The following is a 24,997-nucleotide window of genomic DNA, read 5'->3' as shown; positions in this document are numbered from 1 at the left end:
TATATATATACATATATATGTATATATATACATATATATGCATGTATGTATATGAAAAATATTTCCAAAACTTTAGCCGCCCCCCTTGGGGGCATAGCTTTATAAATAACACCAAGATAAAACATATGTGTTTATCTGCCTTTCAGCTGAGTGGAAAAAAAAAAAAAACTACACCCTCAAAGTGAGCTGATCTGAGGGCATTCCGCCTAAGGAAGCCATCCCTTATCCAGCCATTTATAGCGAAGGCTAAGTGAAGACACTGGTCTAGGCCCCAGTGAAGGAAGAGGTCTAAACCCCAGCTGCTGGTGTGAACCTTGGGCCAGCGGTGAAGAAAGGGGCAACTGAATAGATCGGAAAAGCCCGAAGTGATTTCCTTCTCGCTGGGCCTTTTCTTTCAGCCTTTAGCTCGTTCTACTCACTTAGGGAAGTGAAGGCATTTAGAGAAAACCGAAAATAAGAACAATCGAAGAGGAAAAGTTTTAAGACATCACCAGCCAGGAGGAAGGAGCCACCCCGCGCCCAAACCATCCTTCAGCCACGTGACTGGTGTGAGATGAGAGAGGGCAGCGAGCTCCAGGCCGAGCACCAGGCTGGCCGGGGGACCGGCGAGGGCCTGCGGAGGAGGGGCGGCGCCGCTAGACGACCGAGAAACCCGGCCGAGGGTTCCAGGCCCCGGCGCCGCCGCTGGCCTTCTCCTGACGCCTGTTCTCGGCCTTTCCCAGCGGTTCCTCCCTGCGGAGCCCGGGGCGCGCGGCCCGAGGTTCTCCCCGGCACTTCGCAGACAGCGCCAGGCGCCTTAGCGAGCTGCGTCCGAGCTCGGGGAGCCGGGTCTGGAGGATGGTTGGGTTCGGCCGCGAGGGTCCTCGGGTTCGCGGACCGTCCAGCGCCAACGGTACGCCTGGGAGGCGCCCCGACCGCCTCGAAGGGAGCGCAGAGGCCCGGCCCGGCCTTGGAGCTCGGCGCCCTCCTTCCCGAAGCGCGGTGGAGCGCAGGAGCGCGCGGGCTCGAGACGCGCCACGCTTTTCAGTCTAAACTGGGAAGAATAAGACTGTTCCCGAGGTTTTGTTTATCCAGAGACTGAAAAGGGAGAAACTCGAGTCTGTTGGCATCTTCCCTCGCCCCGCCCTACCCTGAATTAGTTCTGAAAAGCCTGCCCAGCGCAGGAGGGGATGCAGGGAGCAACCCCCTTTCCTTTCAACAACCCTCTCTCTCCCGCCCTCGGGCTCCACTCACCCTTCGCTAGCTCAGCTCAGGAGTTCGCACAAAGTCCGCCAGAGGATCGCAAGAGCCCCTATTAACTGAACACCATTAAGATGACTGGCTTATCAAAATGGAAGTAGGAAGTCGCTTGCTTGTCACGGTATAATTAAAATGCACTGCCCTTACTAGTCTTGATATTCCGGGCAATTCTACCACTTTGTTTATAAGCTCTGGTAGGGTCTAAAGCAAAGAGGGATTCCAGACCAAGTTGCTACTACTAATCCTCTACCTCGGTGCTGTAGAAACTTTATTTTCATTCCCAAAGGCCAGGCCTAATGACCTAGAGGAGAGCTATATCAGGGGCCTTGCCTATGGGTCTGTTCCCTGCTATCCTGAAAAGGGAAAGCAGTCAGAGATCAGAGTCTGAACTGAGTATCCTAACTACGTGTGATTATTAACAAAGGGAGGGGGAGAGTGGAGGAGGGAAATGGAAAGGAAAAACGGGGGAAAAATGTGTTCATTTACACATTTCCTGTGCAGAACAAAAAAGTCCCACCATCAGCAAAAGAAGGCTTTTCCTCTAAAATAGCACCCAAAGAGGGAGAATTAGAATATGCATAAAACTCCTTCATTTTCATTTGCACAGAGCATGATTTCCGGCACATTCGATGGAAGCTGAGCGATTAATCCCAACGCCTAAACAGTATTTCAACTTAGCATCTTTCCAAAACTCACCTAAAGAAAATTATTGTCTTCCCATGACCCTTTCTGAGTTACCATTTCCTAGCCTGTCTGCCAATGGAAATTCCTTTAATGGGGTTATAAGTTGGAGTTTCCTGGCCATCCCTTCCTCTTTAACTGCGCTACTACACCGGAGCCCATTTCTCTGAAAGCTAGCTGCGGGCTGTGAAGCCAGGGCTGGAAGCCACAGCCTAATGGAAAGTGTGTTTTAGAAATGTGCATAAAAGACAATAGTCATGCATGGTTTTGTATCTTCTTGTGTCCTGAAAAATTCTTTCAAGTTAGCAGTAACCAAGACGTTTGCACATAGGCACCTCTGAGCATCAGCCTTCCCCAAGAATAAAGGAGAATTACAGGACCTTACTCAGAGTAATGCTGTTCGCCACAAGTATTCAGCCTATGGAGCCACTACATCCCCACAGCATAACCCTCATGTTTTGTTTTGCCACTTACAACGGAGCTGGTTGCATCTTCCTTGAAAAAGTTTTTGTTGGGAAAAGCTGTTAGCATCATTTGAAACAATTCATTCTTTTTGATCTGGGCTTACTCCTGCCTGTGAAAATGTATGTTTCTTTTACTTAATAGAGTGTGAATAATGGATAGAATTTGTATATCTTGGCTTACTGCTAAAAGAAAATCTTCATTCCAGGAAACTCAACTCTAATTTTTCACTCCTCCATAGTCCAGTATGGAAAGAAAAATCTATATTTGCTCACAATATAAAGATGCAGCTGCAAAGATTTCCTTCTGTGTCTGCAGATTTCAAATAAATTCCAATTACTAGCACTTCAAAAGAAATGCTAATATTTATTTAACTTTTAGTTTGCATAGAATAAGTAATACTTGATACATTTAGTTTGGCATATATTAGACATGAATAAGCATTTAAATATGTGGTTTCTGTTGGCTAGAGATTTATTAAGGTATTGGGCTATAGAAGCTTATTAATTTAATTAAATGAGTTCATAAACTTTACAGATACAAGAGTTTCTGCATACTGTTAACACTAAAATAAATACTTTCAGTTTTTATTTACATCAAATATCATCATGAGAGAATCATTAAATGTAGTTATTCTCAGTTGCTCATTCCTATATTGGTTCAGATGTTCTCAGTCATATAAAATAGAATTCAAGATATTAGAAAATAAATTCTTCCAAAGCCATATTTAGGGGAGTGCATGTAACAGAATTGAGAGCCATGTTTTAGTAAAACTGACTTCCCTTAGTTTTCTTACTGAAACAAGTAATAGTTTTATTTCTTAATAAAAGACACAATTCTTAGTAAAATAATCAGGGTAACAAAATATCCTCCTTAAAACATTACTTTGATCATGATTAAACATGAGATGTTCTTGTTTTATTTTAAGTTGCAGAAGTATATTTACAGAAGAATTGGAGTGAATTCAGTGGGTTATTAAACTCCAAGCATTGAGAAATTCTGGGATGCCACTGAAATGTGGATCTACTAGCACCCAAAACTCCCACCTCCCACTGCAGACTTACAGAGAAGCATGAGAACTGAGCATCACTTCAGTGAATTTATTCTCCGAAATGAAAGCTTCTCTTTCTTTGCTGAAATTTAATGAAATAATGTTCCCACAAACTGGAAGTGTTTTCATTAAAATGAAAGGCTACAAGGAAATGTAAAAGGGTGTTCAGCCTCCTTCCCATAAACAGCAAAGATCACAAAGAACTGAAGCAATGGGGGTTGTGCCTTTCCCTTCCCTTGCTTCCTTCTTTTAATGTTTCTGTTGTGGATTGTGTGTGCATTGAGGTTTGAAGGAAATATCTCACAATAAATAAATAAATAAATAATAAAGTTTCCAGAGCACAAACTAGCTACTGATATTTATGTGTTTTTGCTTTCTGTTTGTTTGTTTGTTTACCTTTTTAAGAGTCTGGGGTCTGCTTTATTGTACATTGCTAGGGACACATTCATACAGCTAATCTCTTGTGGCCAATCCATCCTGTGGCTTAGCTCCCTCTTCATGTGGCCATAGGTGCTGAACTGACTAGGAATTTCTAACTCAGTCTCTGTTATTCTTTCCCACAACTGCCCTTCCTCTCCTAACCAGCTTCCCTATCTTCTCAGAAAAAAAAAAAAAAAAAAAAAAAGAGGAGGCAATAATAAACCACCTGCTTGAGAGGTAACATCTGCCTGACAAATGCCAAATCTAACCCCATACCTTTTAATTTCTTCATTTTATTTCATTTTCCTTTTCGTGGGGGGTGAAAGTGGGGCTACGTGTTCAGGAAACAAGAATATTAGACTGATATGATGTTAGAGTACTTTAAGTTTAGACCCACAGACAGATTCTTTCCACCTAGGCCTAGGACTGAGCTGCCATTTGCTCAACCAACATGTATAGATGGCACAGGAGCATCTCTTGTTCCTGGAGAAATGGGCTTTGCTTTCCTAGCTAGACCAGCACCACTACTACCTAGAAGACTACTACCACTAAATCTACTTTCTTTAATCTTCTTTACATCTGCCTGTTCCTAAAGCAATAAAAAGAATTCATTGTGGGGTGGGAGTAGATACTGATGCTAAGATGCTATGTCTCGCTATACAGAGTGGATCCATGGTCTCTGAGTTCACTGGAAACTTAAAATTCTTAACTTCCTTGGCTTTGCAAACATGGTTTTTAAACATCGTGACTTTGCTACTGACCAGAAGTGATCTAGGCAGAAGAAACCCCAGCCCTCCACTCAAGAACCCTTCACATGTCTGCATCTGTTCTAGAATGCTTTAAGAATAACATCTTCAGGGGAACATGCCCAGAGCCATGATGGAGCCTGAGTATAGAAGTACTCAGTGGCATTTACAAGGATGTACTAAGAGAGCCTTTCTTCAGGAACTTGAGTTTATCTAGACAGAAGTCATTCATGAACAAAACATGAAATTGGCTAGATGCTCAAACTCTGCCATGTTAAACAAATCTAAAGCTGAAGTGGGGTGTATTTTCTTCCTCCTGGCCTTAGAATTATTTTAAGCTCAGTTCTGCTATGGAACTTAAGTTGTTATTACTAATAGTTTATTTAGCAATATTATTGCAGGTTTGTTACTTTTCTTGTTGTGGTTGTTACACTATTCACCAGGAGTTTAAGATGATTACTTCAGATTAATTAGTTTATTGGTAATTTAAGACTGAAAACTACTAATTAAGCCCCAAACTATAAATGATCATGGATGATTCATAATGATGTAGGATTTCGAAGGAAGATGATCTAAATTTTGGACACTAAATTTTTTGCAGCTGTGAAATAACTAGGACTTGGGGGATCAAGAATATGATAACTGATAGATGTTTTAGTCGTGCAATCACTCTCCCCGCCCCCGCTAAATTATCAGTAATCTGCTTGATAGACGTAAAAACCACTTTTTTTTTTTAGCAAAGAACAAAGATGTGATGAATGACCCCCATGTCACCAGATTTTTCACATGGATTCCCTGTGCTCAGGACCATCCTAGCATATAAGATCTCTCCCCTCCAAGCCAGCCTTTTCCTTCTCTTTGCTCTTCTTACCTGGTCTTTCTGAAAAGGAAGCATACTGTAATACCAGGAGACAAACTCATCCCTCTCAGACAGACTCTATGCAATATAACCTCAGCAATGCACTTCTCCTTACAACAAGTTCCTGCTCTTTCAAATATAATTAATGTTTTGATAGTATAGTTCTTTAACTACATATATACACACAAAAACAGACGCACCCTCTAGCTTTGCTGTTTGTACATCTACAACGAAAATGGATACATTCTTTCAGTGGCTCCTAAAATGCTTCTAGTCTGTCAGCACATTAAGATAAATATAGTCCAAATATTGTCAATTTTTGTTAAATATTATTTAAAAACAAAAGATAGTCTAGATTGATATAGTCTGATACAGAAATTTACTACATTCCAGGCAAAATCTCCAAGCTCCCATTTATCTTTTGAAAATTTAATAATGGAAGCAGAATTTTAGTAACTTTACTTTATCTAGGTGAGGCTTAATTGGGAAATGTGTATAAAAACTAGTAACTATAATAACAAAGTAGAGTGACTTTGTTAAGAAGTTGTCAAATACCTCAGCTCTCTGTTTTAGGTCAATTAGTTCAAAAAGTTGCTATTGGTTATGCATAAACACATGTGACATAGCTTGTCAGAAACACAGATATACAGATATGTAGCTAAGGACATAGGAGTTAAGTGAACAAGTCTGAGGTTCCATATGTATGCCTTCTTATACTACATACTTTGAACAGATTAACATGTTAAGAATTGATGAACATACAGACAGCAGGCTATGGCATGCTTTCCATCTTTAGTAAAGAAATGAATAGTATTGAAAAAATATCAAACTTCATCTACCTACAATGTTGTATAGTAGAGAAGCTAGATATGTGAAACTCATAAATTGATGTGCAAACCTCATGGGGATACTGTTTGATATTTTAATATATCGAAGGTACTGGCAAAGGAAAGAAAGCTCTTACACATTTCTCTCTTCGAACATTTTAGAAGGAATTTGCTTTTCATAAACATTTTGAAGCTTACTCCCTTATTTTTCTTATTTTATATTTGAAATGATGAAACAAGATAAAAAAAGAATGAAGGAGCTTTTAAAGGTGATTTTAAGTATTTTCAAGAATATGGGAGAAACAACTTTTTCTGACTGCAGTATGATTCTTGAGAACCCCTAATCTTTGTGGTTGCTTATGATGGGGCCCATTAGCAATCTTTTTCATTGCTTTCTTCAAAGTATATATGTAAGTTGACACACTTCTTCATACTCACGGGATTAACACACATGTTAAATATTAGTTAATTTTTTTTAACAGAAAAGCTTCCCATAGAAGTCCAGACTCAGTATTAGTATATCAATAAACTACTATCCCTGTCATTTTGGATATAGGCAATTGAACCGATAGTTTCTATTGTATAGATCCCCAAGGATGTGTGAAATATAAAGCATAAGTTCTCTCCCAGAATTCCTGATGTGTCCTTATTCCTTCCCCTGGATCTCCTTCGTTTTATCTTGCTTTTTCAGTAGAATTACTGTGATCTCGAATGAGGTTTTGTTTGGCTCTGGTTAATATTAAAGAAGATCACACACGGTTGAAAATATTGTTATTTTTCTTTAATGGGGAAAATTGGACTCCCGTGTGTCAGATCTGTGGATTTCCGAAAGGCAGTGGGAATGGTACTGACATCACTTTGCACTTTAACAATCCGATTTGGTCAGAGTACAAGTTGTTTGTTTAACCCGACAACTCGGTGCACCCCGTCGCACACTTTGCACACTCATTAAAACGATTATTCACGACCTGTCGAGTGTTTTCGGGTTCATTCACAGGAAAGGCTTGTATCCAGAGAGCAATTCAAGTCAACACTGTCCACTATACCACGCACGTGAGGATGAGCTGGTGCATGCGTGAAAGATGCGGGGAGGGGTTGGAGAGTAAGTGCCTCGAGACAAGGGATGCTAAGGAATCTCAACCTCTTTAGAGTGCTTATAACACTGGGTTCCAAAAAAACCGGCCACTTCACTATGCTAGCCTCAAAGGCTTGATAAGGAAAAAGAAAATTTAAACAAATGAAACAAATAAAGGTAGCTTTCTCTCCATCCACCCCTCCCTTCTCCTTCCATCCCATTCAACCTTCTGCAAAACTTTAGATCCCAGGATACCTTCTTCCTGTGACCCCTATTCTCACGGACAACCACTGAGGAAAAGTAATTCCCTTTCCATTTCCCAAGGCCCCTTTGATCTCCAAAACAATTCGGATCTGTTTTCTATATTATCTTGTATTCACTAGAGGGAAGGAAGGGTATAGCAAACAAATATTAATAAATGTTTTTAAAATAAGGAGGCGGGGGAAAGGATCCCTGGATGCTTTTGGAAGTTGTGATCCTATTTGAAAGTGGAAGGACTGGTCCTGCACAGTGAGCAAAGTGCTGCAGATTAAATATTAAATAGCCTTCAATATGCTAGGCCACTTTTGCCTTTGTTTTTCAAATTTCAAGCAACTTTGTAATGTTTTGTAATGGCAGCAGAAGACCACAAATATGAATCTATTTCAACCCTTACTCCTGCCTTGTACTTACTGAACATACTGAGCGACTCAGGTGCTCCTGTTTTGTGCGGAGATGGATCCTGGTACAAACTCTCCACGTGCTGCATTAGTGTAAGGGATATGACTATCTTCAAAAGATGTAATAACACATACACACTAGTAAAACATGTGCATACATGTATTTAATATATAGGACATTATGTGGCTTTTTTTTCTGAATAAGGACCCTTGGCATAATTTCGAGTTAGTAGTTGTTTAAAATGTCCAATATCTATATTTAAATGATTCATCCTTAATTTTTTATTAAAAAAAAAACTACTAAAAACACTTGACTAGCTTATTTTTGCGAAGCTAACCCAGACCAACCAATTGGAAATGATGTCTTACTTGTGAGTTTCATTCCATTTAAATCTAAGCTCACCAAATCATGTTTTCTATGTTATTGAAACACATCAATACTATGTGTGAAGAAAAGAATGGAGGCTCTCAAGCAGCATGAGGCTTTAAGCAGAAGCGAGTTCCTAATTACTAAAAAAGCAAGGATGAATAAACAATTTCGTAAACTGGTCACACTCTCAGAATCCAATATGAAGTGTACTTAGAATGGATGGGCTTTCGCTTCCTACAATAAACTCCTGCATTAAAAGCAATGTGTGACAATAATAAAGAGGGAGACACTGAAATATGGGAAGCAAATAGCTGAAACCTCTGCATAAATAAACACAAATCAATGTAGTAATACATAACACTATTGATGCAGAAATGATCGATTTTAGTCTTCCAACCTGCAATCAGAGTTTGCCATGTTTAATTAAGTTTTCCCCAGAAAAAAATAGATAAATAAAAAACAAGCAATACCTGCTGACAATTCTATTCAATTCTACTTAAATTTTCCAGGAATATTTTTGATAAGGTTGGCCAAGTACTCTTTTCTTTCCTAAGAAAGCATTGCCAACCTTTAAAATTACATTATTAATTATAGAAATTATTGAAGTATTAAATAATAAAATTACCGCCTTATTCTTGCTCTGAATTTTTCAACATTCATCCAAGTCTCTAATTATTCATTCAGCACATTTTAATAGAGCAAACACAATAGTTCTTCCTATTATTCAAGTTTTCTCAAATACTAGAATACTATTGGGTTCAAAGATTCTTTGGCTACCTGTAGTATAGAAACTGAGAAAGGTGTTGATCCCTCAGTATGCATGAACACTCTCTCTCCTGAGACTACAAAAGCTCTATGGAAGGAAAAAGAGGAAAATCTGCACTACTGCAAGGCTATTTTATACCATAAATACAAAATGAACATATGTCAGACTCAACAAAATAGCTATACTTTAGGTTTCTAGAATGCACATCTAAAACAATGTTGCAAGTTTCCATATAGCTAATTTTTTGTTTGTGAGGAATTCTTAGCAGGCAGAGGGGTATAAATGCCTTTCAAAATTGACTTCTGAATACTAATTGGAATTATGTTCATATTTTTTTCATCTGGGAGCCTTATGCACAAGTTTGAAAAAGAATTTCCAACTCATAATGCTTAACTTAGAAATAACATCATTGCACATAAGCCATGAGTTGATTATTTTTATAATACTGCACAATCCAGAATTTCTCTAGACTCCTGTCATACACATCTTAGGGCCAAGAACTCAGGGGCAACCAGAACCAAAGGAAAAATATCATCAGTTATGTTTAGGGCTAATTTAACAGATAATTTAACTTCAAACAACAATGATTAGGTCATTAAATTTCAGAGTCATGAGAAAATGAAAGAACCAACCGAGAGACAATTCTCTCTAACCCCATTACAGTTTTCAGTCTTCCTATTCAATCAAATTAAAACAAACAAACAAACTATCTGTATGTGCCTGCTATGCAGGAAGATACCTTTGCTCCTTAAAGCACACAAAGAGGGAAGCAGTCACAGGAGATGAAGAGGAGGAACGAAAATGAAGGTGGCTCTTTCAACCCGGGATTCTACCAATATAGGAAAATTCAACTTTAGCCGAAAATGAATATCCAAACGTGTAGTTACTGAACACGCTCTTTAGTACCCACCCGAAGCTTGCAGTATCACCAAGACCTATGAGCTCCTTCCTCCTGTGCAGGCTCCCCACCCCCGCTCCCCCTACAATGCCAAAGACTCTGAAATGTTCTAGGCCCACAGTCCCGAAAAAGATGTAGGCCATTCCATCTCTCCTCACAGATTTACATGCAGAATTCTGAATTATTTGTTATTAACATAAATAATTTCTCTCATCACGGTCTAGGGATTTCTGCCTATTTTAAATTTTGCTAAAAGGCCAGGGTGCAGCAGCGATGTGGAAGCTTAACAACTAAGCTTGATTGTTGGAAGAGGGAAGTGAGAGGTGCAGGTGGAATCATCCCTCTCGCATTTCTCATCCTTTCCCTCCAATTCTACCAAAAGGAAGGTAATTCCTAGCGAATCTCTGAGCTTCCGCGATAATGTGCTTCCCAGCCCGGCTTTTGTCTCCCTCCCCCCCCTCCGCCCCCCAACTCCATGCTGCTCCTAGCGTTCAGGAAATTTCCTACCCGAAGGCTTACTTTTTCCGAAACACCAGTGGCTTGGGCAATAAACCAGGAGATAGACGTAATAAAAGACTATTGTAAAATCAGTTTTACCAACTACCGGGTGAGTGCTGAGATCTGAAACTGCACCCCGCAAACAAAGACTAACAACTTCTAAGGAGTAGGGAAAGGATCTTAGACCGCTAAGAAGGAAGGGGAAAGTAGGGGGGCCCGCGGTCCGCGGCCCGCAGCTCTGGGAAACCAGTTCCCTAAGCCGCGGCGGTGTCCTGGGCTAGAGCGCCCTCGCGTTGCTGCTCGCCAGCAGCGCGGCTCCTTGGGCAGGGAGGCCGGCAAGGGCAATCTGAAAGCGGGCCCACGACCTGCCCTTGCCGTGCAGCCGAGCAGCCTCAGCTAGCTCTACTGCCTCGGTCCATGCTCACTGCTCTTAGTCCCTAACTCCGGACCTCAACTCCGGACAGAGTCCTGCCGCTCTACTTGGAGTCCATCCCGGGCGCCCTCGCCAAAGTCAGTCCGAGTCCAGAGGCGCAAGGCAGGCCACTCAGACACCACAGCCAGCACAGCCAGGCCTCTCTCCGTAGCTTCTGGAGGAGCCAGCCGGAGTCTGGCGTGCTCACAGCCACCCTGGGACAGCCAGACTCTGGAGCATACAGCGCCGGCTCCTAAGTGTGCATTAAAAATCAATTATTTTCCTGGGATTTCCAAAGCCGGGAACTGAGCTATTCCCAACAGGGACAAAGTCAAGCCCAGAACGGTGCTCATTTCCCTAGATTTTTTTTTTCCTTTTCCTTCTCCTTGAGACCAAGAAGTCTCCTTCTCTTAAGTGGAGCTGAACTCGACCTGCACCAGATCCGCTTAGTCCTGTAGACACCCTAGCTTGACCCAGCCAAAGGAGCTGACGAGAGAGGGCTCGCACTGGGTGAGGTTGGCAATGCCAGTGTGAAAGTAGGAAAGAACGCATTACTGAGAGAGAGAGAGAGAGAGAGAGAGAGAGAGAGAGAGAGAGAGAGAGAGAGAGAGAGAGAGAGAGAGAGAGATTGGTTCTTGATTATATAAAAACCTTCATCTTGATGCCGAAGATCCTGGGTTTGAACATTAAATTTCCGTGTTCTCTGAAGCTGCTATGAAATTCAGAAATCTCCATTGAACGAAATACCTTACACTTTTGTACACACTAGAGTATCCCATTGCCTTCTCCATATAAACTTGTCTTCTTTTCTTCCTCCTTTGAAGTATCTAAATCCTCTTTACCTAGGCATCCACCATGATTTCTGTCCACGTGGACAAATCACGCATTCTTCCACCTATGGCTGCGGGAATCTACTCGCTCGGAACAATTTCCAAGTGGGAATAGAAGAACACTTAAGCTTACAAGAGTCTAGAGTTAAGGGTCCATCCACAGTAGGTTGTGGGACACGCTAACCACCCACCACCACGTGCGGCAGGGAAGACTTTCACTTACCGATCTCCTGGTGAGAGTGTTCACAGTTCTCAAGTCCGCAGCAGCCCTCCGACAACAGCGAGCAGAACCTTGGATTGGGGGGTGGGGTGGGGGCACCGAATCCGGAGGGAGGAAGACAAAACATAACACTACGTCATATATTCGCAGCCCGGAGCCCCTGGGCCTACATTCCCTGGACAAGGTCTTCAAGAACTGAGTGGGGAAAAGGGCCAATTTAGGAGCTGGAAACGAAGATAGCTTAGTTTTAACTATTGGTGCTTAGGGGAGGAGTCCCGGGAGGAATGCTAAGGCAGGGCAATTGGGGTGTGAGAAAAGAGGGAAATTTGGAAGCAAAAGAAAATCGAAAATGGATTTTCCAGCTATCTGGAAGATCGCTAATAGCATTTAACTCTTACTGTAGGAAGAATTCAGCCATATTGTTGAGAAAGAGAATTTAGATGACCACTATTCTTTTTGTAACCCCAGGGTCTGGCCTTGAGTAGAAACATAATGAGGGGGAAATTTAAAATTCAATGTTTACCTACCCTGCTTCTTAGAAGGGTTGTGCAGATTTTCCTTTGGAGATTTCCATCTGTCTGGTAGAAGCTGGAGTGGTGCTGGGGACAGGTTACCTGCTGAAGTAGGAATGTACAGGAACCCCGCCCTCTAGACACACTTACACAACCTCAGCAACCCATCTCAGCCAGTACTGAAGCCTGTAATGATCTTCACCTTCACCCTTTGTTAATCTAATTCTCCAACAGGCTTTCAGCCTTAAAAACAACCAACTACATTAGCTATTCACAAAATTAACTTACCAAAATTAAAATTATTTCGATGCATGCAAAGTCCTCAATGAGAAAGTAGAAAACACATGTTGTAAAAATCAAATTTTTATATAGACTTCTAATATATTTTCTGTGTCCACCTATTTGGGGTGGAAATATGTACCAACTTCAATACATATTATAATAAATACACTTCAAGAGGGATTTTTTTTTTCCCTCCCTGCCTTTGCTGTGATTACAGTCATAGAAGACACTGGAAGACTACCTTGACTATCAGGACACTTGCACTGAACAGTTTTAGATTAACTTGATTTCCAGTTCTGCAATTAGAGGAAGAAAATTATTTGGAAGAAATTCCCTTTCTGCTGCATTTTACATCATTTCTTTGTGTTTATGTATTAACAGTTTCATTAACTTTCAATTTTGTAAGTTGAAATACTAAATCTGTAACATTACAAATTGGAGTTTTAATTTTTAAATCGTGATCAAAAAGGGCAGTCTCTACTTCATTTTAAGCAATGTGTGTTTAAATGAAAATAATCTCCAAAGAGTTTTAGAAGTGTTTGTCTGGAATGAACTAACTGGAATCAGCAAAAAGTTGGTGAGAATACACAGTAAAACACTGTAACAAGTCTGAAGCAAAATTAAATGTATCAATGCCATACCAGATTGCCATTTTTAAAAAAGGATATCCTGAGGGAGGGTAAGCCAGATCAAGATTAATGAAATGAAAAATGTTTACAGACTGGGCTTTAGAAAGCCTTTACCAAATTGTCTTTCTCTCTATGTATATATTCTTGGTCATGTCTAGGAAGCCTAATAAACGAACTTCCAATCACGTCCTCTACATTCGTAAATTAGACATGTGCTAAAGCACACTTGCACTACAATATCTATTTCCATAAATACAAAAAGTCAACTTCATTATGGACTTGAAAGTACAAAAATGTTGCTGTTGAAATTATATTTCTCTATCTTTGAAATAAGCATTTTATAAAATCATAAGTAAGTATAGATTGTTCATTTATGCGGGCCAGGGGAAAATACTCACAAAAGAAATGTTTCTTCAATATCTTGATATTTTAGCTTTAGTATGTGAATTCAGCTTTCTTTTCAACTTTTGTTAGTCAGTACTGTATTTCCTCTATGGTAGTACATACTCATTCCATAACTAAAACCCAGAAGCAAGCAGTAAACCATCATCATTTTCCTCCAATCTAAATGGAGGCCTTTCCCTGTTTGGCTCTCAGCTATGCCTTGAAGAGTTCCTTTGCCTAAGCCTCCCCTCTTACTTTGTGGGGTGTGTGTGTGTGTGTGTGTGTGTGTGTGTGTGTGTGTCTGTGTGTGTGTTTCACTTTTAAAAACTGTTAGATTTTAAAAAAAAACTATATCTAAGCAAAATCTATTCTCACATTAAGAAAATAAAATTGTGTCTTCCTAAAGGAGATAATCAAACTAGTCTATTTTGCCTCTCTCTCTTTTCAATTTGATTCCAGCTTTTAAAAATTTCTTAAGATCTATCTCCCCTTCTCCCCCTTTCTCCCTTTCTCCCTTCTTCCTTTCTCCAATTCACAACCCAGCCATCCCCATTTCCCAACATCAGCCATTCTAAATTTAAAATCAATTTTAGCCAAGCTGCTTCTCCACTAGGTTCCCTGCCCCTCTTTCCCTGAGCAACTCTCTAAGTGTTTGCTGATAACATCTTAGGGACAGATTATTTTTCACTGGACCCATTGTAAAAAGTGGCCAGCTTATTGCATTACTGCAGAACACATTTCAGACTATACAAATGTAACAAATGAACAACTTGTCTTCTACAGAATCACCACAGGATGCAATTAATTACTAAACCTTTAACTCAGGTTTTCTAATTATTTTCTAGAATTATATAGTGAGTGGGCTATCTGAAACAATTTGAAAAAGTTTTCATTTTTCATATGTATGCATATATATATACACCTAATGTATCTCATATATATGCATATTGCAATTAAAACAAAAATATTTGTTCTGTGTGAGCAAAAGAAACACATCTGTAAATTAAATTATACAAATATATTAAAAAGAGAATGAAACTAATACCTCTATGTTGTAAAAAATGGAGGGGGGAGATAGGGCTATTTTACTTTGAATAACTAGAATTTTAAAGTTTATGTAATTAAAAATATAAATATCAACATCCATCTATAAATCATTACAACAGGTGATCACTTCAGTAACTCTATAATCCAACTCAGCACATCTTTATTAGAATTCTTTTACTGTGGGTAAAAAGCCAGAAAAATAAATGCTGACTTAGAAATTATAAATACAAATAGTTAAAAAAAAATGTTTGCAGCATTCATAGCACAAATTGTACCTGAACTGAAGGGATATATATATATATAATATACATATATAATATATATTATATATCATACTATATTGCTCATTATTCACTTATATCTAACTATATACATATATTTATTTATAGTTTGTCAAGTTCTATAAACAAATACCTGAAACAATATATATAAAGGACATTCTATCAACTGATCTTTAAAATAAGCACAGAATAAACAGCTATGCATATAAAATTGAATATCTATTTTTGCTGCATATCTACAAAAACAAAGATATCAGCTGAATATCCTAGGTTTCATTTAAAACTAGTATTTATTAAGTAGCCTGTGCCTGGCAAAAATTGTTCACAAAGGGGGAAAAAAATCTATTATTCTTAGTTTTAGAATCTCAGATCAAATTAAAGGAGCAGTTTAAACTCCAGGTTGGCTGAAAAAAGCCTTTGAATTTCCTAAAAATCGAATGGTATTTTGCAAATTAGCTCTACTTAATAAAAGAGACAAAAATATCAAGATTTATATGAATTTAGCCTATTTTTTATTTCTGTGTGTTCATAGTAAACATTTTTGTAAGTGACAAACACGGGCATATGACCACAGTATCACAATCAAGAAATTTTAAGACAACATTAACAATCACTCAAATTGATGCGGCATTTGCACAACACAGGTTACATATTTGCAAGGTTTACCTATAAGTACAATAGGTATTAACATTTCACTACATTTAGAAAAAATAAAAGTGACCTGTTAGTGACCACATACATCGAAATATACACAACACAAACTGAAGGCAATCCTTAATTTTGTCTCCTTCGGATTCAATTGAATGGGCAGTGTTGCCAACTAAACAACCTTCCTTTTTCGTTTGTTTGTTTACTTGTTTTAATACTTAGTATACCAAGTGCATTTGCTAGAATCCAATCTTTGGTCTAAAAGTAAACAAAAGGAAAAAAACAGTTCTTTAAAGAAAAGGACAAAACAATAAATGGCCAATATAATTCCTTGGGCACCTTTACTACAAATTCTTAAATACAAATTACAGTTTAACATTTTAAAACTCTCTTCATAATTTAGGTTGTTCTCAAGGCCTGCGTCCACCAGATAGCTCCATGATAACTTATAATACTGCACACATGGAAATCTGGCAGCCTTTTGAGATAGACTTGTCAGGTTTGAATGAAATGGCAAAGCAGTCACTATTTAGATACACATTCTACTATAATTTGACGTCCAAACCTTATATTCTACAATGTATTCTCCCACATTGCACCTCGCTGACACTCCACACCGTGTTAGAATAGTAAACAACCCTAAAGACTGAACAAACGTACAGAAATGGGGGGGGGGAGGAGGGCTTAATAAAAAATACCTGGACTTATTTTTTTTAATTATCATTTACAATGCAAATGTGTGTAAAACGTTCACTTACAGTCTGGTCCCCGGGATGTTAATGTATTAAAGGGTTGGAAGAAGACCCCTGATTTTGATGTGTGAAATAATCAGACAGTCCCCCGGATAGTCCTGTCGTAAAACTTGGCAAAGAGGGTCTTAAAGACTCACAGGGCAGGGTCGAGGGGGCCTGCGGCGACGTCGAGGAGGAGGCGGCCCGGGCGCTCATGGACGTGCTGGTCTGCGAAGTCATTGACGGGTGCGGGACGTGGGGGAAAAAGTAACTGGTCTGGCCCGCGAGCAGGTTGACGGAGCAGGGGTTGAGGGAGTAGGTCCCGGAGCAGGGCACCGACAGGCCGCAGGGCACCGAGGCGGCGAGCGCGGCGGCCGTGAGGTGGTGCGTGGCGTACGGGATCTCCCCGTTGACCAGCCGGTCCACACTCAGCCCGTTGGCGGTGGAGAAGGAGTGGTTGTTGCCCAGCGAGTTTTGAGTCAACACGGAGCTGTAGGGCATCGGGTGGCTGGGGTAGGCCGACGTGGTCCCGTTGTAACTCAAAGTGCTGCTGGCGCGGGGGTGGTGCAGGGACAGGAAGGGCGACATGGGCCAGTAGAGGGAGCCGGCGCGGTCCATGAAGGTGAGGCCGGTGGAGGTGAGACGCGCCCCGCGCTTAAAGGCCAGCTTGGCCCGGGACGTGGTGGAGCGGCGCCGCAGCTTGCCGGTCGTGCCGCCGATGAACACGTCGTCGCTCGACGGGTCCAGCATCCAGTAGTTGCCCTTGCCCGGGTCGTCGTAGTGGCGCGGTACCTTCACGAAGCACTTGTTGAGGGACAGGTTGTGGCGGATGGAGTTCTGCCAGCCCTGCTTGTTCTCCCGGTAGTAGGGGAAGTTCTTCATGATGAACTCGTAGATGCCGTTGAGCGTCAGGCGCTTCTCGGGACTCTGCCTGATGGCCATCATGATGAGCGCGTTGTAGCTGAACGGCGGCTTCTCGTACTTGCCGTTCTTCTTGTCGCCCTCCTTGCCCCCCTCCCCGTCCTTGCCGCCCTCGCCCGCCCCTTTCTTCTCCTCCCCCCCGGCGCCCGCGCCCTTCTCCTTCTCGTCCGGCCCGACGGGCGCCAGCTCTGCCGGCCCGCCGCCCGGCTCGCCTTTGGCTCCGAGGGCGTCCGCCTTGGCCCCTTCCAGGGCGGCGGACGGCGGCAGCAGGAGCGGCTGTGGACCCTTGTCGTCGTCAGCTGCTGGGGCGCCGCGCGCCTGCGGGGGCTGCGGGGCCGGGGGCGGCGGCTGCTGCTGCTGCTGTTGGGGCGGCGGTGGCGGCGGCTGGGGCGCGGGCGGCGGCGGGTGGTGGTGGTGGTGGTGATGATGGTGATGCTGGGGGTGGTGGCTGTTGTGGTGGCCGTGGCTCGCATGGTGGTTGTCGTTCTGGACGGCCTCGGGGACCAGGCTGTTGATGCTGAACGAGGACTTGGGAATCATTTTCACCTCTTTCCTATCTCCCATGTCCAGCATCACCCAGGCGTCGGGGGGCGGCGGCGGCGGCGACGGCGGCGGCGGCGGCGGCACGGGAGCCGGGCAGCAGCAGAGCGGCGGGCGACCAGCGGGTTCGGAGTGGGGCGCGGGGGGAGCCGGCAGCGGCGGCGGCACTGAGCGCTCCGGCAGCAGCGCAGTTGGACCGCAGGCTCCGGCGCTGGCAAGGCATGTAGCAAAAGCTGCAACCACCCCTCAAGAATTAGAGAGAGAAAAAAAAGAGAGAGAAGAGAGAGAGAGGAGAGAGAGAGATTAAGAGAGAGAGAGAGAGAGAGAGAGAGAGAGAGAGAGAGAGAGAGAGAGAGAGAGAGAGGCTAGAGGCAGAAGCAACCCGTCGCCCGGGGTGCAGCGCCCCGCTCCGTTCCGCGCCCGGCCTCCCCCTCCCCCGCTGCCTCCTCCTCCTCCTCGCGCCGCAGCAGTCACAGCAGCAGCAGCGGCAGCCCGAAGGGGGGGAGAGCCGGGCGGCGGGCGGGCGCGTCCCGGAGCGGCCGCGGCGAGGCTAGGAGACAGCGATCGTGGCGGCTATAGCCACAATTAATTTTCCGAGCTACAGGCGCACACTAGGGCTGTAAAAAAATTTTTGGTTTAACCTTTCCTACGGCTGGACCAATCAGGGCCGCCGGCGTGCGGGAGCGTCTGGCTCACCGTCGACCAATCGGGGGCCCAGGGCCCGCCCACCCCCGCCCCGCCCCGGCCCCGCCCCCCGCGCGCCGCCCCCTCCGGGTGGCGGGGCCCAGGCCTGGAGCCGCGGGGATCGGCGGGAGCTCGCCCACCCGGCCAGGATTAGCGTGGGGCGTGCGCCCCGGGCCTCGGCCGCTCCACTGTGGCCTCCTCCCTTGTATGGGATTATTTTCCTTTGCGCGTCAATATTTATCCTTATTGATTAAAGTTTGTATCCAATTTGGTCTGGAAGAGCGAGGAAGGGGGGTTGGGGGGCCGCGCGGCGGAGGGGCGAGCAGTGAGGGTGCGGGAGAGGGCGTGAACCCTGGGGACGCGGCGGCCCTGGCAGCGCCCTGGGAACGAGCGGGCAGGCCAGCAGCCCGGGAGAGCCGGGGCTTCGGAGGAGCCGGGCCTGGGAGGTGGGGCGGGGGCGGCCAGGGCCTGGCCGGTACTTACTGCTTCCTGCGGCCCCCGGCGAGCTCCGCTGCGAAGCTGAGCTGAGGGCGGCGAGCGGGGGCGGCTGAGCGGGTGGGTGCCTTCTGGGGCGGCCTTCCGCGCGGGCGGGCGAAGAGCTGCCCTGGGCGAGCACTGTAGCAAACAGTCCCGAAATAAAGCAGGTAACACGTGCGCTCTCCCTGTCTCTCTTCACTCCCAGAGTCGCGCTCGCGGCGCGCGGGTGACCCGGTAGCGTTGTCTCCTCGCCACTCCACCTCCTCTTCAGCTTCTAGGCGGTACTGGAAGCCGGTAGCAGCGATCGATCATCCTGGAAATATTTTCATTTTGCTTGACATTGAAGAAAATATGAGTGGGCGTCTACTTCCGTTTTTTTTTTTTTAAATCCTATGTTTGCTCCTTTTTCTCATTTCACAAATACTTTTATCTCTTTAAAAACCTCAATCTTGAAACACCAGTAGGGCGAAATCAGCTCTTACCCTTCGTGGATGCTGCTGGAAAACTCTGGGGAGCCCGAGAAAAGTGGATTTGACAGTCCCAGCTTCTGGGGTTTGGGGATGGTTTGGTGGGGAGGTTGAAATGAGTGGGTAGCTTGTAATTCAAGGCTTTTAAAAAGATCGCGGCTAGAGCCAGGGCCAAGGCCCAGCATTGCCCAGGTATTGGAATTTAGTGCGGAGCACACAGATCAGAAACCCTCATGAGCTCAAAGCGCACCACATTGTAAAGAGAGGCCATAGCCAGAGAGGAGAGGGAGGTGGAGACACATAGGTCACGAGTATCTTTCCCCTCCTCTTTAAGGTAAAATACTCTAGCCATGCAAGCATTCTTCCCTTTGATGAGCTCTTAGCTAAATGATCTGGTAGTCTTGAAATAATAATAATTTTTTAAAAAAGGAAGGAGAAAAACCAGGGCCTATGTATGTATGTTAAAATATAGCAGAAAAATGCAGTGCTCAAAATAATAGGGAGTTATTCTACTGTTCTCACCCCCAACTTTGAAACAGGGGCGCAGAAAAAGGGGAGGAAAAGAGAGGGAAACTCTAGAAAGAATAATACACAATTACAAATAGCTAGCAAATTTTATATCTATTGGGAATGTTGTAAGGGATCTTTGATTATTTGTCCCCAAATATCCTTCCACTGGTTGGATCTATTCCTACATATCCGCTGAGTTTAAAACAAGCTATGCATGACATGACGGAAAATTCCAGGGTTCTAGCAATCAGCTTTGCAAAACACATCGGTGCCAAAGGTTGATTTCTAAGCTTGGGGTTTCTCACGGAGCCTAGCGACACGATGAGCTTTGCCAACCTAGCTAGAGAGATCTGTGAGCCTGGGTTGTCCTGTTCATTTCCTTCCCACTCTTTTCTCTTTCTCAGGCCCATTCCATGGTGGTTCCTCAAAGCGCTTGCTTTCCTTCCTCCTCCCCTCTTCCTTCTTCCCCTTTCACTAACCCACCCCTTCTCCCTCCCTCCTTTCCTCTCCCCTCCACTCCTCCACCTACTCCTCCCCATCCCCCAGCCCCCCTTTCTCACCACCGCTTATAATGGCTCCCGGGGCTCCCTCAGAGGTGGACGGCCCGGTACGTTTTCGTAGTCGGTCTAGCGTGAAATGATTCGGTGTAACCGGATTCTTGGGAAAGGACAGGTTACGTAAACATTTACTGATGTGGAGTAACTATACTATTTGTACTCTGATATGCAGGAAGGAAAGTGTTGATTAACACAGAAGAAAAAAAAAGCGAAATTAGCTGATTGCATGCTCATAAGTGCAAGCTGTCATTGAACTGCTTTTAAAATAGACACAGCTGGGTGTTTGTGTTGAAAAATTTCTTGTGTTTTTGCTAATACTGAAATAAGCATGATTTTGTATACCAAACATTTTCAGATCATTAAAATTTGTAATCTGTGCTGGTTTTAAACACAAAGAAAAGAAACAGAATCATTTCGATGTAAAATTTGCTGATATTATATTAACTCAATCAGGTCTGTACAAATTGTGCATTGTGTCTCCTAAAATCTGTTTGATCAATTTAATACACAAAGTGCCAAACGTGGGTATTGTTTGTTAACATTGGACATTTTATTCAAATCTGAGCTCAGCAGTGAACTGGAGGAGTGTTCCTTGAATACAACACCAGCTCTGACTGATGAATTTTTAATGTTTTGAGGTGCTTCTTAGGTTAAAGCTAAGTGTGTATTGTTTTGTTACCCCGTGGAAGAAATTAGTAGGCAAAGTAAATTTTTTTTTCTTCTGTTTACTTGTAAGGAGCAAAAACTGGGTTTTGTACATTGAGAGCTGCAATATTCTGATTTTATATGTCAAGGCTTATAGTGGCCTGAAAATTGCTTTTGCATGCAAATTAAGGGTGTGCGGTGTTATTTTAAGGTTGCATGAATGCAAGTCTCTGAAGGCAGGATGATTTATAGTAAAAACATAGCATATAGTTTGATATAATATTAAAACTAGTTTCCTGATGCAAAGGTTATTTGCAATTCCCAAAAAAGCAAGTTTGAATCTCTTTAAATAATTTTACTTGTTCTTTATGATGAGACTGGGATATATATCAGAATGCACACACATATGTCTATCAGACTTGTTCAACAAAACATGTACTGTTTACTCAGAGGCTTATATTTGTATCAGCAATGGTCTCTTTTTAGATCTGCTGCTAGCTGAAGCAGAGGGGGAAGGAGTTCCTGGACAAAGTATTGTGAAGTTGAAAGTCTCTGGATGAGGCTTTGTATATCCTACCAACCAATTTGGGTGCAAATTGGATTTGAAGTCCTGCCCACGTCCACCATGGGCCTCTTCCCTCAGCACATAAAGCCCTGTTTTCAGCCTCCTAGTCGATGTGATTACCTTCAGAAGACAGAGGGCAGGCAGCCAGTACTCTCAGACCGGAAACAAATCCCCCCACCAGTATAATCTTCTCTCCTAATCAATTTAATCTCACACATATAAATTTGCAAATGTGTAGTCTTAGAAAAGGAATGAATATAAGAGCATACCAGAGTAAATGTAATCTGTTAGTTTACATAGGGGTGCACTTGTAGGCCTCAACTCTCATCCACTACCTACCCACTCAAAAAAAAAAAAAAAGAAAAAGAAAAAGAAAAGACAAGAACTGTAGAGTGAGCTATTCCAGCAGAAGAGTTGCTGGAGAAATGTAGATTATTCCTTCTCAATTTTTAAATTAATCTCCAAGCCTACACAGCACACTTCATTTGAGAAGGGGGCAGCTTATTTTATTCCATCTTTGAGGGTGGATGGATGATGTTACATTGTCTTTCTTGGGACTTTTTCTCTTTTTTGCTTTGGACCTCCTTTTCTTTCTAGTAACAAGGGTGGGCCATATTGCCATATTTAACTACTTCCACCTTTCCCTTGGGAGCAGGGACAAACTCTAACTAAAGTTCTCTTCTTACAAATGCACAGGACGGTTTGTGACCTCTTGACACGTGGGAGTCAGTAGCTCCCATGTGGAGACATCCAGGTATTTCAGTGATTCTGTAACAAATGAAGTCTGCCCTCCCTAGAGCCAACTTGTCTATAATCTCTTCCTAACAGCAGGTAATGGTGCTAACATTTAGTGATTAGAAGTTACTCTTTAGCGTGTTGTATCCTTGTTCTGTGGGTTTTGGTTACAGGTTATACGATTAGGTTTGCGAGAACAGTAGTGAACTAAACTTCCCAGTAAGAGGTCTTCACACCAGGGAAGTGTTGCTTTTCCTCAGCAGCCCTGCCTCGTCACTCATTAGGGAGCTGCAGGTTGTCAGAGGCTGCTCTCAGCAGGCTCATGCGCGCACCCCTAACGTCATCGAGGACGCGCATATGTGCATGGAGTGGATATACACACATGCACACATAGAGCTCTAAAACTAAATTAAGAAGCCGATGATTAAGACAAGCGTCTACTAGGCCTGTCATTTCAGCATCCTTCCATCATAACATTGTGGCACTGGCAATTTTGCTTGAGAACCTTGAGGAAAAAAAAAAATCTAAGGGAGAGTCTCATATTTGAGAGTTGAAATGTTTAACTTCTATAAGCTAGGGAACCACTTCAGAAGCCAGCCAGTTAAAAGGAGAGTGAAAGGAAAGGAGAGAAGTGGTCTTCATGGCAACTCATTGATTTCTCTGGGCACATCTCTTTGACATGGCCATGTGTCCCATGCTTAGCATAGCTAGATCGACTAGCACCCAAAAACTCCTGGTACCAATAGCCCAACGGAGACTCACGCAGAGTGGCATCGCCCTAGAGCCAAGAACCCTTGAGTTCCTCTGAGCAATGTCTCAGTAGAACACTCTGAATGTCTCTGATGAATAGGAAGGCCTGCTGCCCTTTAATGTGTTTTCTGTTACTTGCTAGCAGCTTCAGGACTATTGAGAGTCGATAGTTTAAGAAGTTGAGCCCCTGATAAGTAGGACAGACGCTCCAGTTGCAGATCAGATCCAATTGGGAGAAATTCTCTCACACATCAGTTAGGCAAGGCAGTCCTGAAAGGCCAATGTCTATATTTTCCTCTGCTTGCCCAAGGAATCAATGCAGTCTACTTTCCCAAGAAGACAGGGAACATTGAAGAGAGAAGAAAGAGAGTGGAAGTGTGGTCCCAGAACTGGAAATGGAAGGCAAGGCTTGGCTTCTTAGTTCTCCCCACCCTATCCCAGGCTTTCTGAAAAGGAAGGAAAGAGACTTACAAAATCCAGCATGTATGACTATGCTGTCTTTTCTGGTTTGTTCATCAGTGCATCTTAAAAGGAAAAGAGAGAAAATTATTTCATAAACACACACACACACTGTGAGACAAAAGCTTGCAGGCTGAAAAAGCACACAACTCCTATGACACAGAGGCCCTATCTATGTCATCACTAGTCTTAGTTTTTCCGAGAAGCAGTGAGATGTTCAGCAAGAGCCTGAATTGCCTTCTTTGAGAATAAGTATAGACTTCCCTGAGACTACAAACATCAAATCACCTATGTTCTGAAGCAACTTTCCAGAAGATCCCCCAAACTCCCATTGTGAGAGAAAAGTGGAAGAACAAAAAGGGTGACTCAGTTGCAACTATTAGATGATCGGTCCAGAACTGGACCCTCAACACCCCTCAACAGTTAAGTGCAAGCGGAATTCATAGGGTTGTATGTTAGATGAATGGTTCCTGCTCATTGCAAGTCTGTAGAGGAATAAGGACAGGGAAAACTGCATGCTTGAGTCCCCAAACCTCCCTTCGTCCCGGAGAGAAAGCAAGCTGTGTACTAATAAAATGTCTGCTTTCTTATCAAAAAAATAACCTCCCCAAACAAAACAAAACAAACAAAACAAAACAAACAAAAATCCAACCAAACAAACAGAACTACCAGGACAAACTAATGTGCGCAACTCATACCCACCTGCCTCTTCCTCTCTAGTACTGGCTCTTCTAGGTCCTCCCCACGCCCCACCCCGCCCCCAACCCAAAGCAGAACCTGTGGCACCAGTATTTGCCAAAGGTCCTGTCTGCCCACACTCTTGGGGCGGCAGTGGTTGTGGGGCTGTGGTTCTTGAAGACGGAGCTTCGCCGGACAGACTTGCTAGTCAGCTTGCCTCTGCTCTCCTCTCCTCCCAGCGCGCTCACCCTGAGCTCCTTTGTAGTCCACGCCTGCCAAGTACAATCCAGCCGGAGAGAGGCCTTGCCTTTAGGTTTCATCTCCAGAATCCCTCCTCCCCTTCTGAAAAGGCAACTTTCAGCTTAGATGTCTGGTTTTTGCACATCAGACTGGAAGTATGCACAAACAGATCAATATTTTTGGGCTTTATAGGTCATCTGCCATGGTGAACGCGGAAAGGAGGGGGGCGGGGGGGGGAAGAA

At 43.3% G+C, this 24,997-nt stretch overlaps 1 protein-coding gene across 8 annotated transcripts in view; it reads right to left on the bottom strand.

The window, feature by feature from the left end:
* The window catches only part of Foxg1 (forkhead box G1), a 29,256-nt gene extending 4,466 nt beyond the window's left edge, over positions 1-24,790 (bottom strand). The window contains exons 1-5 of one of the 8 annotated variants that reach the window (XM_031356347.1): positions 24,540-24,784; positions 23,850-23,902; positions 20,687-20,783; positions 19,156-19,462; positions 12,017-18,233 (exon numbers count right to left, since the gene is read on the bottom strand). In XM_031356347.1, the coding sequence (XP_031212207.1) occupies positions 16,573-18,021 (1,449 nt within the window). In that variant the 5' untranslated portion in view covers positions 18,022-18,233; positions 19,156-19,462; positions 20,687-20,783; positions 23,850-23,902; positions 24,540-24,784 and the 3' untranslated portion in view covers positions 12,017-16,572. Of the gene's footprint in view, positions 1-12,016; positions 20,570-20,686; positions 23,122-23,849; positions 23,903-24,539 lie in introns of those variants that run through there. The other 7 variants (XM_031356348.1, XM_031356354.1, XM_031356351.1 and 4 more) reach the window with 7 other exon arrangements.
* Between the last annotated feature and the right edge of the window lie 207 nt (positions 24,791-24,997).

This window comes from Mastomys coucha, unplaced genomic scaffold, assembly GCF_008632895.1.
Source record: "Mastomys coucha isolate ucsf_1 unplaced genomic scaffold, UCSF_Mcou_1 pScaffold6, whole genome shotgun sequence".
NCBI lineage: Eukaryota > Metazoa > Chordata > Mammalia > Rodentia > Muridae > Mastomys > Mastomys coucha.
This window is presented reverse-complemented; position numbering and strand designations above follow the sequence as displayed.